The sequence below is a fragment of the Solanum dulcamara genome, chromosome 8 (assembly GCF_947179165.1).
Source record: "Solanum dulcamara chromosome 8, daSolDulc1.2, whole genome shotgun sequence".
Classification (NCBI taxonomy): domain Eukaryota; kingdom Viridiplantae; phylum Streptophyta; class Magnoliopsida; order Solanales; family Solanaceae; genus Solanum; species Solanum dulcamara.
In genome coordinates this window covers 2,942,162-2,956,192 of record NC_077244.1, presented here as the reverse complement: position 1 = coordinate 2,956,192, position 14,031 = coordinate 2,942,162, and the positions used below count along the sequence as shown (strand labels likewise).

Sequence of the window (14,031 nt, the reverse complement as noted above, 5' to 3'; positions counted from 1 at the left end):
GCGCGCCTTTGACTACACTAGATAGTAGGTAGTGTTTTTTGATGTATCATGACTTTTATTTGAAAAAAGGTGTAATATAGCTTAGCTGTGGTGTTTATCATTCATTACTTGGTGATTAATACAAGTAATTAGTTACAAAAAAGGTACTTTCAACAGTAATCTTTATCCTCTTGATTTTTGGGTGGATTCCGGTTCTTCTTCTTATTCGATTATGCTTGATGTTGTTGTTTGACGTAGTGTTGGGCAAAATTAACTAATTGGTGGAATTTTGGATTAGCTTTGTGAAGCTTCTTGACAATTGAAATTTTGAATATTTGCATCTTGATATTTGATTTTCTTGAAGCATCTACCTTCATCATTAAGTATTTGATGGTGATTTTGATAAGCTCATTTCTAGAATTCATTTCTTGAGCACCTTATATGGCTATAGCTAAATTCATGTGTTTAAGTTTGATATGATATGTTGCAGTTTTTTTTATGGGAATTGGAGAAATTTATGGCTCCAATCCCAAAGTTTTTGTGCTACTAAGCTTTATGCTTAGCGATAGTCTGTTGCTATCGTAGGTGATGTGCCTGAAAAGACTTGAGGATGGTCACTTGAAGTGGACTCTCTAGAAGCATAGATGGTGATCATATTTGCATAAGCATATATTTTATCTTTTAATTATGATGGTTTTCCATATATATATATATATATATATATATATATATATATATATATTTGTAGACTTTTGGGGATTTGTACATGAACCATATGATACACTTAGATATGTACTTTTTAATGAATGTTGGCCATGATGTAACTTGAAATTGGTGAATAGTTTATCTACTTCTTTCTTCCATAGAGAGGGAACTTATCCTTAGACTTTTGGAGGGTGTGTAAATCGAGTCTAGTTATTTACTATGTTTACTCTTGAATTTCACTTTAGTGGCGAAGGGGACTTAAATAGTTAGTGCTTGACATTTGAAATTTTGGATTTCATGCCTAGTATGAGTCTAGAATGTAGTAGTATGAAAAATAATCTTCTACTTGATATTAGATACAATCTAAGGTGTTGATTTAATTGAAAGATGTGCTTCCCATTTTAACTCAAAGAGTCTTGAAGAAAATACATAACTTTGTATATTAGATTAGTTCGATTAATAAGTGGCCTTCAATTTAGCCTGAAAAGAAAAAAAGTGGGGTAGAAGTTAAGTTCCCTAGGAAGTTTCTACAAATGATATTCTACTAGACACAATCATCTGGGGGAGCGATGCTTGGAATGGTTGAAGTTGCAGAGACAATGACTTGTCGTGGGAAATCTATTATCTTGGCAAACAAGCTATCCTTGACACCACAGTGACACGGTTATCAATTTTATTATTTATTTTTTAAAAAAAAAACTTACCAACTTGCAGTACACGTTTTGGGTTTGTTGTCTCTTGAATAGACTTGTTTGTATCCCCTAAATACCATACATGTGATATTTTCCAACGACTTTTTATGCTTCAACTCTTTCTTTTCTAATTTTCTGCATAACGTGTCACCAGATAATCGCATCAAGCACATTCTTGTCGTTGATTAGACCGATATGACGTCCATGTAGATGTAGTCTGTGCTGTTGTAAGTGAACATTGGGATGAGCTGAACCGTTTAAAGCCTACATATAAGGAAGTCATTAGTTTCATCTTGTTTGGAAGGAGACCTTTTAAAATTTGACTTTACCGCTCTTTGGTGAACTTTTTTAATTCTTTGTAACTATTTGCATTGTTAAGGGGAGCCTTGATGCAAAAGTAAAATTTATTATCGTGTGACGAAGAGGTCATAGGTTCAAATTGCTGAACACAACCTTTTTTTCTTCTAATTTTAATATAGATTTTGCACGGATTGCCCTTATTTCAAGATGATCTTCTTGATTTTCATTTAATGAAAATTTATCGGTTAAAGTACTCTTAACTATGACCTAGTTTTGCAACTTGTACGACAGAAGTTCCATAGGAATAAATTATGCATAAGTATTCTGAAAATGACACAAGCACCGTAAGAACTAAATTATGCACGTAAAACTTGTAGGTTATGAACTTCTTAAGGCATAATGTTTTGAAATGGAACCAAATTTTTACTTGAGATTTTTTTCTTAGGTATAACTTATATCTTGCGATTTCTTTTTTATATCGGGGTATTTTCAGTTAATTTTTTGTAACTTCAGGTGTTGAAAGGGCAAAAATTAGAAATCATCCAGAAATAGGAGCATTCAAACTAATGAGCCAATTTTAGTTCATTAAAGTGGTGGTGGCTTTACGACCCCTACCTGTATATTAACCACCAAAAGGAGAATAAATGTAGCCAAGATTAATAACTATCCAAGTTGTCCCAAACCAAATCAAACACTTCACGTGAAATTAGGAAATAAATGATAAAGTTTAGCTTTTTCTATATTATTAGAATATATCAAAGTGGAAGCATTATATGAATATACTAATAGGAATATAACTTTTTCTTAAATATAATTTAATTTCATAATGCTAATGTAATTCCATTGAGGCATCAACTCACAGAAATTGGATTCATGCTAAGTAAAAGGTTAATCAAATATTGTCCCCATCTTATTTCTAACAATTTGGATATGTGAAGGTGTTAAACTAATGAAAACATCCTAACCAATATTTTAGTATTCTTTCTATGTTCCATCATTGGATAATTGAATTAAACTGTAACGTACCAACGGATTCCAAGTTACTGCAAGTTAATTATCTATTGTTAATATAACAAAAATATGTTTAACAACTCATATCAATCAACTCTTAGACATAACAAAATATGTATAACAACTCATATCAATCAACTCTTAGACATAACAAAATATGTATAACAACTCATATTAATCATGAAACATTTATCAATTTCTCAACTTATCAATATCAACATAACAAAATTTGAAGAAACCTTGATGTTAGGTCTTCAAAGGGAAACTTGAATCCTTGAGTTTGAGAGGATTTTATTGGAGATAATTTGAGAGAGAAGGGGATGAAGATTTGGGTTGTTTGGAGAGGCAAAAGACTGAAATTATGATCCAAAACGCGTCCAGTTGTGTATATAGATATTAGGTAATTTTACCAAAATATCCCTACAAAATCTGGAAAATCCGCCAAAATTTGCTGCAGGCCCTCTCTGTTCGACCAAGCATAACTTTTGACTCCGAACTCGGAAAAATACAATCTTGGTGGAGTTGGAAAGAAGACTCAAAGACCTTTAATTTAATAGGTTATGGGACACCCAGTTCATTATATTTTAGGAGATATGGTCATTTGAAGTTGACCCTTATACTAACTCATTCGGAAACTTAGCCGAAATGAATTCTTTGGACTTGGCTTGATTTTTTTTGGGATCCCTTATGACCCTAAATCACATCTAATATATTTTAAATACTTATGAATCAATCATAGATCATATATACAATTTGAATCCTTCGAGTTCGATCTTATACGTACATGAAGAATGGTCCGAATCTTAGTGAAAAAAAAGTTGGGATGTTACAGATAACATCTGATTTTTAAGAAAAAGAAGACAGGAATAAAAACTCAAAATATCAAAATTGATGTACCACCTCAAAAGGCCTACCTAGAAAGCTCAAGCAACATGCTAATTGCCTTCAGATTGTGCAATTACATAAGGAAATTGTATCACAGCGATAGCGTAGCCAAATAAACCAAACAAAAGAAATATTCACTTCTTATTCTTCGAGGGAAGCTCTGGTATCATGTCAAGGACAGATGAATTCCCCCTTTCAACGTCTACCAAAAAAACAGCTGTAGTTGCATCAAATGAGAAGCCCTTTCCAGCCATTTCCTTCATAAAAGATGCCATTTCACTAATTTTGTTGCACCTGAGAAATCCTTGCACAATGACATTATAAGTGACATTGTTTGGAGAACAACCGTTGTCTTCCATTTTTCTTAGAATATCTTTAGCTTCATCAAACAACCCTTCAAGACAAAATCCATTTATCATTACAGTGTATGTTCTCACATCCGGGAACAATCCAAGGAAAGAAAGCTTCTCGAAAACAGCATGCGCTTCATTGACCTTACCATTTTTGCACAATCCATTAATGAAAAGATTACAAAATGCAATATCAACATATTCTCTCTTTCTTTCCAACTTATTAAAGAGTGAAATGGCTTGTTCAACAAATCCGTACTTAAAATAACCATTGAGCAAAATGGCATGAGTGTATATATTCGGCTTGGTCCCCGCAAATAGCATCTCGGCGTAAATTTGTTTTGCTTCACCAGTGCTTCCAACTTCAAACAGACCTTTCAAGATAGTATTGCAGGTAACAATATCAGGTTTTGATCCCTTTTGAGAAATTTCATAAAACAATTGCGTGGCCTTAGCCAAATTCTTTTTCTTACAGTATCCATTTATTAGTATGGTATAGCTAAAAATGTCAGGCTCAATCCCCTTATCTATCATGGTATCAAAAATTCTCCTCGCACTATCCACTTGACCACGCAAACAATATCCATCCATTATCGCATTGTAGGTGATTATATTAGGCTCTACACCTTTTCCAACCATGTGTACCATTACTTCCTTGGCATCTTCGACTTTTCCTTCTTTGCATAGTCCATCTATTAGTATGGTGAAAGAGCGCACATCTGGATAAATATTAAGGTTCACCATCTGAGAGAACAAAATCTTAACTTTTTCCCACTGACCAATCCTACACAAACCATCAATTAATGAAGTAGATGTGACTACATCTGGAGGAATGCCTCTCTGCTTCATCTCGTTTATAATAGTGATAGCAGCATCTAAGTTTCCATCTTTGCAAAGGGCATCAACAACAATGGTGTAAATATATATGTTGGGCTTAGTGTTGCCTTGTTCCATTAAACGGATCAAACTTAAAGTCTTGTCAGTATGGCCCCTTTTACTAAGTCCATTCATGATAGTTGCATACATGACTACGTCAGGCTCACAAACCTTGTTTCCCACCAATTTTTTGAACAATTCAACTGCATCTTTAATCTTATTTTCAGCAAAGATTCCCCTTATTAGAGTTGTAAAGGTGACAATATCAAATGGAATGCCATTCTTCAAGTAAATGGGTGGCACTGAAAATGCATAATCAGAACAAACCATCAAACAATAACTATTAATCACAGCAGTCAAGATGAACCCATTAATTGGGATACCCAATTTCTGCATTTCTCGAAAAAGAGAAAGGACAACAGAGTAATGCTTCATACTTATCATATTGTTAAACAATTTAGAGAAATCGACAAGTGAAGGAAGAGGTGTCATTCTAACCATTTGATTGAAGAGAGTAACAGCATCATCTAAACACTGAAAATTGCTACTATTTACACTAACTTTAGTACGGTGGCATGAAGAAGAAGAAGAGTAAAAATGGGAAATATGAAAGGAAGAGATAGAGAGAATAGAGTCATTCCATTTCCGCAGATAAATTCTCTTCATCTTCAATCTCTCTCACTCAATTTCTCCATAATTTTCAGTGTGACCTAATTTTATAGAATGCATTGTATAAATTAGAGCTGCTTATTGGAGAGAAAACGACTTATTTTTAAGTATACTAATATGCTAGCCAACTAATAAGTTATCGATTGGTTCGATATCAAATTAATAATTAACACTCTGTTTGGACGGTGGTTTTTCATGATTATAGACTGTATGATTTGTTATTGTTTAATGATAACTTTATTGTTTGGTTTGACTATATGGTGCTGTAATGTCCTTAATTATTAATGAATGTCAATGCGGTGTCGTTACAATCTCACAAATGTTACCATTTCCTTTTTCTTCAATCAGATCTCATCGAGTTTTCATGGCTTCAACCATTCATCGATCTTCTGTGTGAGTTTTTTTACTCTTTGTTTTCAATTTTAAGCTAATGGGTGCCGCTCAATGTGTTTGTTTTATGTTCTTTTGATTCGCTGTGAAGTGGGTCTCTTTTGTTTTTTTCATTTTGTTATGTGATTCCACTAGAGATAACAACCACAAATGAAGAGATAATTTCAATTTGAAATTTCTAGAAGCTTCAAAAATTGTTACGGAGGAGAATGAGTAATACGACGTGAAAGCGGTAGATATATTAGGGTAACATTTAATAATGAATAAAGGTAAATTAGAATTATTTAAAATTAAGTAAGGGTATAATTAAAAATAAAAAAGTAAACAGTGAGATACCACTGAATAAGTGGTTTCAAAAAGTGAATGTTTTCATGGCTACAAAACCATGAAACCAAACCATATCATACCACAGAAAACCATCATCCAAACAAGCTGTAACGGGCGATTATCGGGCGGTGTATTGACTTAATCATTTCATGCTCCCTTCTTCTCCTCTTCTTCTTCAATGGCGTAAAAGTGTTTTTGATGACTATATATAGTGAGTAGGGTTGAAGGGATTATTTTAATTTTCTTTGACCAAAAATTAGCTCTTTCTTTTTATATGATTAAATTTATTCTTATGTATATACAATGAATTTTGAACGTAAATTTTAGAATAAAAAAGTTATTTCCAATAAACTATCACTCTATAATATTAAACTTTGTACTTTGCTATCAAAATTATGTTATCTTAAGATTTGCATGTCAAACTTTATTATTAGTAATTGATACAAATGATATTAGTCCTCCTGTTACTTAAATTCTGGATCTGCCACATGATGTCACGACCCAACCAGGGCCGCGACGGGTACCCGAAAGTGTTATTCCGAGCACCTACTATACGTATCCTATTCTTACTACTGAGTGGGCCGAATGAGAGATACCATTGTTAATAGCATCTTTATAACCATGCGACAACAGACTTTGCTAACATATTACACAGCGACGAACAAAGTTGCAAAATATCTAGCTGTACATATCTGTCTACGAGCCTCTAAACAAGATACATATGACCACAAGGAGGGCCGGTTTCTGCCGTGCCCAAATATATACACAAAACTAGTACCGATAAAATGAAGCTCCGAAACAACTGGAGCGCTCTTGGTGTACTGCTAGTGGAGCTCCTAAGGACCGAACTCGTCCGCCTGCCTACCTGCGTGGCATGAAACGCAACGTCCACAAGAAGGGACGTCAGTACGAGTAATGTACCGAGTATGTAAGGCAAAAAAAATCAGCATAATAGAGAACATAGGGTATGAATAACTATATCATAGAATCATAGAGCATATAATGAGATAAGAGAGTAACCTGTACATATGAGTGCCCTTTTAGGCCGGATGCCATGCATGCTTGTCTTATCATGTAAAACATATCTTTTTCATATGCATAGAAAATAGAAGTCATATCACCGAACAACGTCGGCGTGCCCACATATGTCCCGCGTCCGGGCATCCCTCGTCCAGGATGAAAATTACTCCAACTGATCAGGTGGGAATGCGTCTATAGCGCCACATATACACCTCCCCATATCCCCCATATACATATACATATACATATAGACAGCATGCAGGAGAGCTCAACGAAAGTCATGTATCTATCGGAGTGACGGAAGGTCGGTAACCTCCGATTATATTATGAATTAATCACGGTCGCTTTGTCTCACCTTGAAGGAACAATTGTTATAAGATGAGACTATCAACGAAAGATAATATTAAGAGAACGTAGAATAAGGTCACAATCTTATAAGGCGTCAAATCGTATACATATGCACATATGATCAATTTTCAAGACTCGTAGAATAATTAGAATGAGCTATGATTAACAAAATAAGATAAGAGTCATGTCAAGTACCTTTCGAAAATTACCATGGATTATATCAAAATGAAACTTTTGGAATCATATACACATATCTAAGCGCGAGAAAATATCCTTTGGAAACTCAAGAAAATTGGCGATCCTAGTGGCTCTACGAATAGGACTTCCTTGAAATTGTACAAAATGACATATACTTGTTTCATAAAACTCATGCCAAAAGAAAGAGTATCTCTATATACTTATGTCAAAACATGCCAAGAAAAAGAAGGGTAAACCTTTATTTTGGGAACTATAGACATTTTAGAAAACATTGACGGGTTATAAGAAAAGTAGTCATTTCCTTGGGACCATTGGCACCTAGCTTTAGAAAACAAAGAAAATATGGAAGCACTTATGAAACCATAACATCGGGATCATGCCTTGAAAAAGAAGGCTAAGCCTTACATACCTTGTCCGCTTCCTTAGTCAATCCCACTTAACTCTTGGCTTTCCCAAAATCTATAACAAGATTAATGAATGCCAACATTAGCTATAGGTATCCAAGAACCTCATTCTAAACTAACATTTTGTCTACCAAAATTTCGACAGCACTTCCCTTGTAAATACACCATCCCCGAGGATCTAACTCGGCCAATTTACCAACAATCATACCAAATCAATATACTACTTTCTCCAAGACCTTCCAATTCCAATAAGAACAATAACAATCTAATCCCTTCTTTCAAATTCAATTACCACAACCCAATAATTTACACACTAACCACATCATACTAACAATATTAGCTTCCATATATGCAAGAACATCATATTAAATTTACAAACTTCTAAAACAAGTCTCCAACTACTATAACTTTATAAGGATCCTTAAGCTTTTCTTAGCAACATAGAATCCATAACAAAAACTAAAATACTAAATAGAATCAATTCACCATAACTTGCCAAACCACCCCCATATTTGGCCACAACAACTATATGCATATTTTCATGAATTTTCCATCCATTCCTATACCTTGCAACAACAACCACATACTACATAAAATTAATCTATTCTTTCCACACAATATCACATACACGGCCAACACCCACATACATATTTTCATATACTTCATCCATTTCTTCACTCTACAACATATACCAACCATCCATAAAAAATAGAGAAGATTGAAACCTTACCTTTTCCACTTAATTCTTCAACTTGCTAGAATTGTGCCTTGCAAGAACGAATAGCCTTCTTGTTCCAACAATCTCTCTATGTTGATTAGGGCCTTCAACTTGCTTGGAATATTAGAAGAATTAATTTTGGAACAAGATTTCAAGGGATAAAATCCCTAGCTATGCCAATTTTCCTCTCTTATTTTTTCTCCCCTCTTTTCTCCAAGTTTCTTGAAAATTCTAGAAATTGAAACAAGATGACTACTAAGTCATCTTTGGGCTTTTTCTACTTCTTGAAGTTTCTAGCAACTATATATATATATATAAATAGATAGTAAATGGGTAATGGGCCTCTTAATTAATGAACTTAATTTCCAAAATTTGGGCCATTTCTTATTTTGGGCCTCAATTCTCTTATCATTATTCCTTTGTAGCCCAAACTTATGTATCTCACTTTTGTAATTCCCAAACTAATTTCCAAAAATTCCACATAAATTTTTCCCTCGGCCTTCCTCCGTATTTCCACCTCCATGTTTTCTTGAACATTACACCGGTATTAAATAAAATAACTCATAACCTCTTTCCTTGCAAGTCAATTTTTTTTTTTCCAAATGCGCAAAAGTGCGAGATGTAACACATGACATCATACACGCAAAAAATTTGAAAAAATTATGCATAATGCAATGCAAAATCCAAAAGGTTGTATCACTTATATAGAGAAAATAGAAGTTGGAACCCTCACAAAACAATAAGGGGTCGTTTTAGTAGAGTGTACTAAAATAATGCTTAATAGAATATATATTAGTAATGTTTGTATTAGTTATGCTTGCATTAATTAAACATAGAATATTTCTCATGCATTGTTTGGTTTAATGTATTAAAAAATAACATTCATTGCATAGAAATATTTATTTACAAAAATATCCTCAACAATTATGATGAAAAAGATGTAAAAGAGATTTTGAGGGGTAATTGGGTCTTTAACCATAATAATGCAAGCATTAAATCCCCACCTAGAAATCCATGGTATTAGTAATGCAGCCTTAATACACAATAGAGTGTATAACCAATGTACCAAAGAAGGTACTGCTAATACACCTAATTAATGCATGCTTCATTTTTACTAACACACTCTACCAAACAACCCCTAAAATCAGAAAGGTAGATCTCTCTGTCCGAAGAAAGTCAACTCTACGAATTCTAAACTATCTAAAGAAGTTCTAAAAAAAAAAAGGCAGCTCGATGCAATAATCTCCCGATATGCACGAATTTAGGAAAGAACCGAACTACAAGAGCCTATTGTACGCAACTTTACGATGCATATCCAAAGAATGACTCAAATTGCAAAATCAACTACTAGTGACAAGTTGCACCAGTTGACAATGTCTGCTCGATAAAAATACAAAACTGATGTTTCAATTCTTTTATTGCTGAGAAAACGAAGCACTTGCTAAGATGCTTTCAATTTACTTGTGCTCATATATTAAAACTTAATCCCTGTTCAAACATCCTCCTCTATTCTTCAACTGTGAGTCCAAAGCCAAAGTTGTAGTCTTTCCTTTTGTGATCGACCTGAACAAGCGATAAGGAGCACATTTAGGACACTGATGAAAGTTATACAGCCAAACTGTGTGAGATTGTATTCCAAGCAGTAAAAGCAACAAGGAAAAGAATAGACAGAGGGGTGTGCCCCTTATCTACCAAGTTTGTATCCATGCGCCCTTCGGAGATTTCTCGGTTATCAGGAAGAGACAAAAAAAAAAACAGGTTAAAGTTTGAAGCAAAAGCAAAAAGGTGGGAGGAAATCAAGAAGCTTTTCATATTTCAGCATCATTGAGAGAAGGAGAGACAGCCTCAATTCTAAAATAAAGGCGTTAGGAACATGTATTCTGTGAAGGAGCTACGACAAGATAAAAAAGTCCAGATGCAACCTACCTCGGCTGCTAAATTGAAATTAAGACCCATGTTCAAGCGCTCATCCAATAAAGCAGCAACACATCCATTGGAATCAATCTTCCCTCTGAGACTACACTGTAATGCATGAATAAGTGCTGTTATAGAAACAAAATTTTAGTATTCAGTATTTATAAAGAGAATACCGAAGTACATACATAAAAAAGTATAAAATAGTATTAGTACAAAACTAATTATTTAGATTTTCAGAAAAAATTACAACAAAAGGTTACCTGCCGAAGGATGTAATCATAACCAAAGCTTGATGTAACATCTCTAGACATATGGTTGGTTGTACATAAAGTCTGATGCTAGAGACAGCTGCATCGCAGAAAAGAGTTTAAGAAAAGCAAGTCACAACTGAAGTCCTTAAGATACTAATTCAGTGCAACCATTCCCATACATGGTGCAACTTTCTGAACATAACTTTAAGAAAATCAGTATGGTCAACATTTTTTCTCAAATCAAAACTGATGTCTGGAAAGCTCAAGCGATGTTCTAATTGCCATCACATTTGGCAAATGCATTGGGTGTCATTTCTTTTGCAGGGATAAAAAGGAAACTGTATCACAGTGATTGCGTAGCCGAATGAACCAAACAAAAGAGATATTCACTTCTTATTTTTCGAGTGAAGCTCTGGTATCATGTCAAGGACAGAAGGATTCTCCCTTACAATGTTTACCAAAAACTCAGTTGTAGTTGCATCAAATGAGAAACCCCTTCCAGCCATTTCCTTCATAAAAGATGCCATTTCACTAATTTTGTTGCACCTGAGAAATTCTTGCAAAATAACATTATAAGTGACATTGTCTGGAGCACAACCGCTGTCTTCCATTTTTCTTAGAATATCTTTAGCTTCATCAAACAACCCTACAAGAAAAAATCCATTTATCATTACAGTGTATGTTCTCACATCCGGGAGCAATCCAATAAAAGAAAGCTTCTCGAAAACAGCAAGCGCTTCGTTGAGTTTACCATTTTTACACAATCCATTAATGACAACACTATAAAATGCATTATTAGTATATTCTCTGCTTCTTTCTAACTTATTAAAGAGTGACATAGCTTCTTCAACAAGTCCACACTTAAAATAACCATTGAGCAAAGTGACATGAGTGTATATATTCGGCTTGGTCCACGCAAATAGCATCTCAGCGTAAATTTGTTTTGCTTCACCAGTTCTTCCAACTTCAAACAGACCTTTCAAGATAGTATTGTAGGTAATAATTGTAACACCCCTCAAAAAAAAATTCCTAAGATTTGGACCCTTTTTGTATTCGTGTAGGGTCTAACTCAATTATTTCGAAGTATGTGCTTGAGTTAAGATGAGTTCCCGAGAAATTGAAAAGTGCTGGAGGTGATGTGGGGTCACGGGGGACCCCTAGGACCAAGCTAAGACCAAGAAGGTTCGTCATGGTTAAGTTTTAGTACGAGTTTGTATGAGAAGTCGACTTCTAACGACCCTATCTTTTGAGAGATGGAGATATAGGTGGCCCACAACCTATTAAATTGAAGGTCGTCAAGTCTTCTTTCCAACGCCACCAAGAATGTAAATTTTGGAGTTCGGAGTCGAAAGATATGACGATCCTAAGGTGAACGAGCACAACCGAGATTTTTAGACCTGGGGTTCAACTACTGGAAATCTGGGCTTGGTGCCGTAGTGGCGCGATGTGCCACTATCGCGCCAGGAACATGCCTTAGTAGTTTGGCCCTTGGCGCGATGCGCCACTAAAAGTTGTGCAGGGTTTTTCAGGCCAAATTCCAAAAACTCAGAACAATGGCCTTGGCGCTGTAAGGGCGCGACGCGCCACTATCGCGCCAGAAACATGCCTCAGTAGTTTGTTCTCTAGCGTGGCGCGCCACTACGAAGTGTGCAGGTTTTAGACGTATTCAGCCTGGTGCTGCAATGGAGCGATGCGCCACTATCGCGCCAGGTGCATTTTTAGCCTATTTTCAGAACTTTTGAGGAGGGGCAATTTGGGAACTTACCCAAATTATATATATATTACCCTTGGTCTTTTTGGAACACATTTTTCAGCCTCACTCTCTCTCTAAAAAGCCCTAGGAGCTTCTCTCTCTCTCTCTCTTCTTCTTCTTCTCAATTTCCAACAAAAAGAGTCCAAGAGCTTCAAGATTTGAGTCCTCCATTGAAGATCCAACCACAAGGTTTTCTTCAAGTCTTCACTAAGGTATGTAAGGCTATCTAAAACATGGGTTGAGTCCACCCATGTTCCCTACTCTTGCTTTGAGGTTAGATGTTCATAAAAATAGAGTTTCTTGGTATGGTTTATGCTTGTATGAACTCTGTCCCCTATGTATTTGATTCTATATGTGTTGATGTTGTTGAGCCAAGGAATTCCTAAATTGAGCCTTTATGTGAGTATGAATCGATGAAGATGAAGTTGTTAAATATATTTTATTAATATCCTTAACTATGTGGATTATGATAAAAGAGGTTATTTTCCTAAAAAATGTTGCCTATTATAGAGTGTGATTTAAAGTCTTGAGTTGTGATGAGTCTCAAGGATTTCTCTAATGGATAGAGTAAATGATTGGTTATGTCTATATGTTGCTATAATTGTGCATCTAAATTTTTTTTGAAGAGATGATTGAGATTGATCTGATAGTACGATTGGAAGGGATTCGATTGTGATAGAGTTTATGAGTTGACAAGATTGTAATTAGACATGTTGATATGAGTTGATTGAGTTGACTGGATGGAGTTTTATGAGCATTGAGTCTTGGGAAGAGTATCGAGCACTGAATTGGGCAAGAGTATAGTCCATACTCGAACCCAATACCTATGTTGCCAAACGTAGGGGGGATTGAACCGTTAAAGTCGGATGCTTCCCCGAGAGTTTTGTCCTGACATTATAGGACTTGGTTGGATTGGATTCGTGGCTGATTTACTCGTTCATGCCCTGGCAAAGTATGAACGGACGCGGCAACAACGTCGGCTTATTGTACTGTCACTGGCTCATAAGTGATGGTTGTCGGTTAAGAGAAACTCCCAAATAGGTCTTTATAGTACTCTGATCAGTTGAGTTGAGGGAGTTGCTATATGCTTATGAGTTAGTCCTATCTAAACTATTTCTTGTGTAGATTTAGGACATTTGAGTGAGTTGTCCTGTATATATATATATATATATGTTGAGATCCTGAGTTGACTGATTCTTCCTTGATGTTCATTTCATTCAGCCATTTTACATACTTGT

The 14,031-nt window shown here is 35.1% G+C and overlaps 1 protein-coding gene and 1 pseudogene across 1 annotated transcript; both read right to left on the bottom strand.

Moving 5' to 3' along the window:
* Nucleotides 1-3,706: 3,706 nt before the first annotated feature.
* Nucleotides 3,707-8,824, bottom strand: LOC129898909 (putative pentatricopeptide repeat-containing protein At1g12700, mitochondrial). The gene is made up of 2 exons (XM_055973621.1): nucleotides 8,783-8,824; nucleotides 3,707-5,473 (listed from the first exon to the last, which is right to left on the bottom strand). Exons 1-2 carry the CDS (start codon nucleotides 8,822-8,824, stop codon nucleotides 3,707-3,709), a joined length of 1,809 nt encoding a protein of 602 aa, XP_055829596.1.
* A 1,358-nt stretch (nucleotides 8,825-10,182) lies between these two features.
* LOC129899327 (mitochondrial import receptor subunit TOM40-1-like) lies at nucleotides 10,183-11,209 on the bottom strand (annotated as a pseudogene).
* Nucleotides 11,210-14,031: the final 2,822 nt, after the last annotated feature.

Coding starts and splice junctions, on each gene's coding strand:
- LOC129898909 (XM_055973621.1), bottom strand. CDS start 8,824: ATGGATGAAGTATATGAAAATATGTATGTGGGTGTTGGCCGT. Junction 5,474..8,782: donor TGTATGTGGGTGTTGGCCGT/GTATGTGATATT, acceptor ATTGAGTGAGAG/AGATTGAAGATGAAGAGAAT.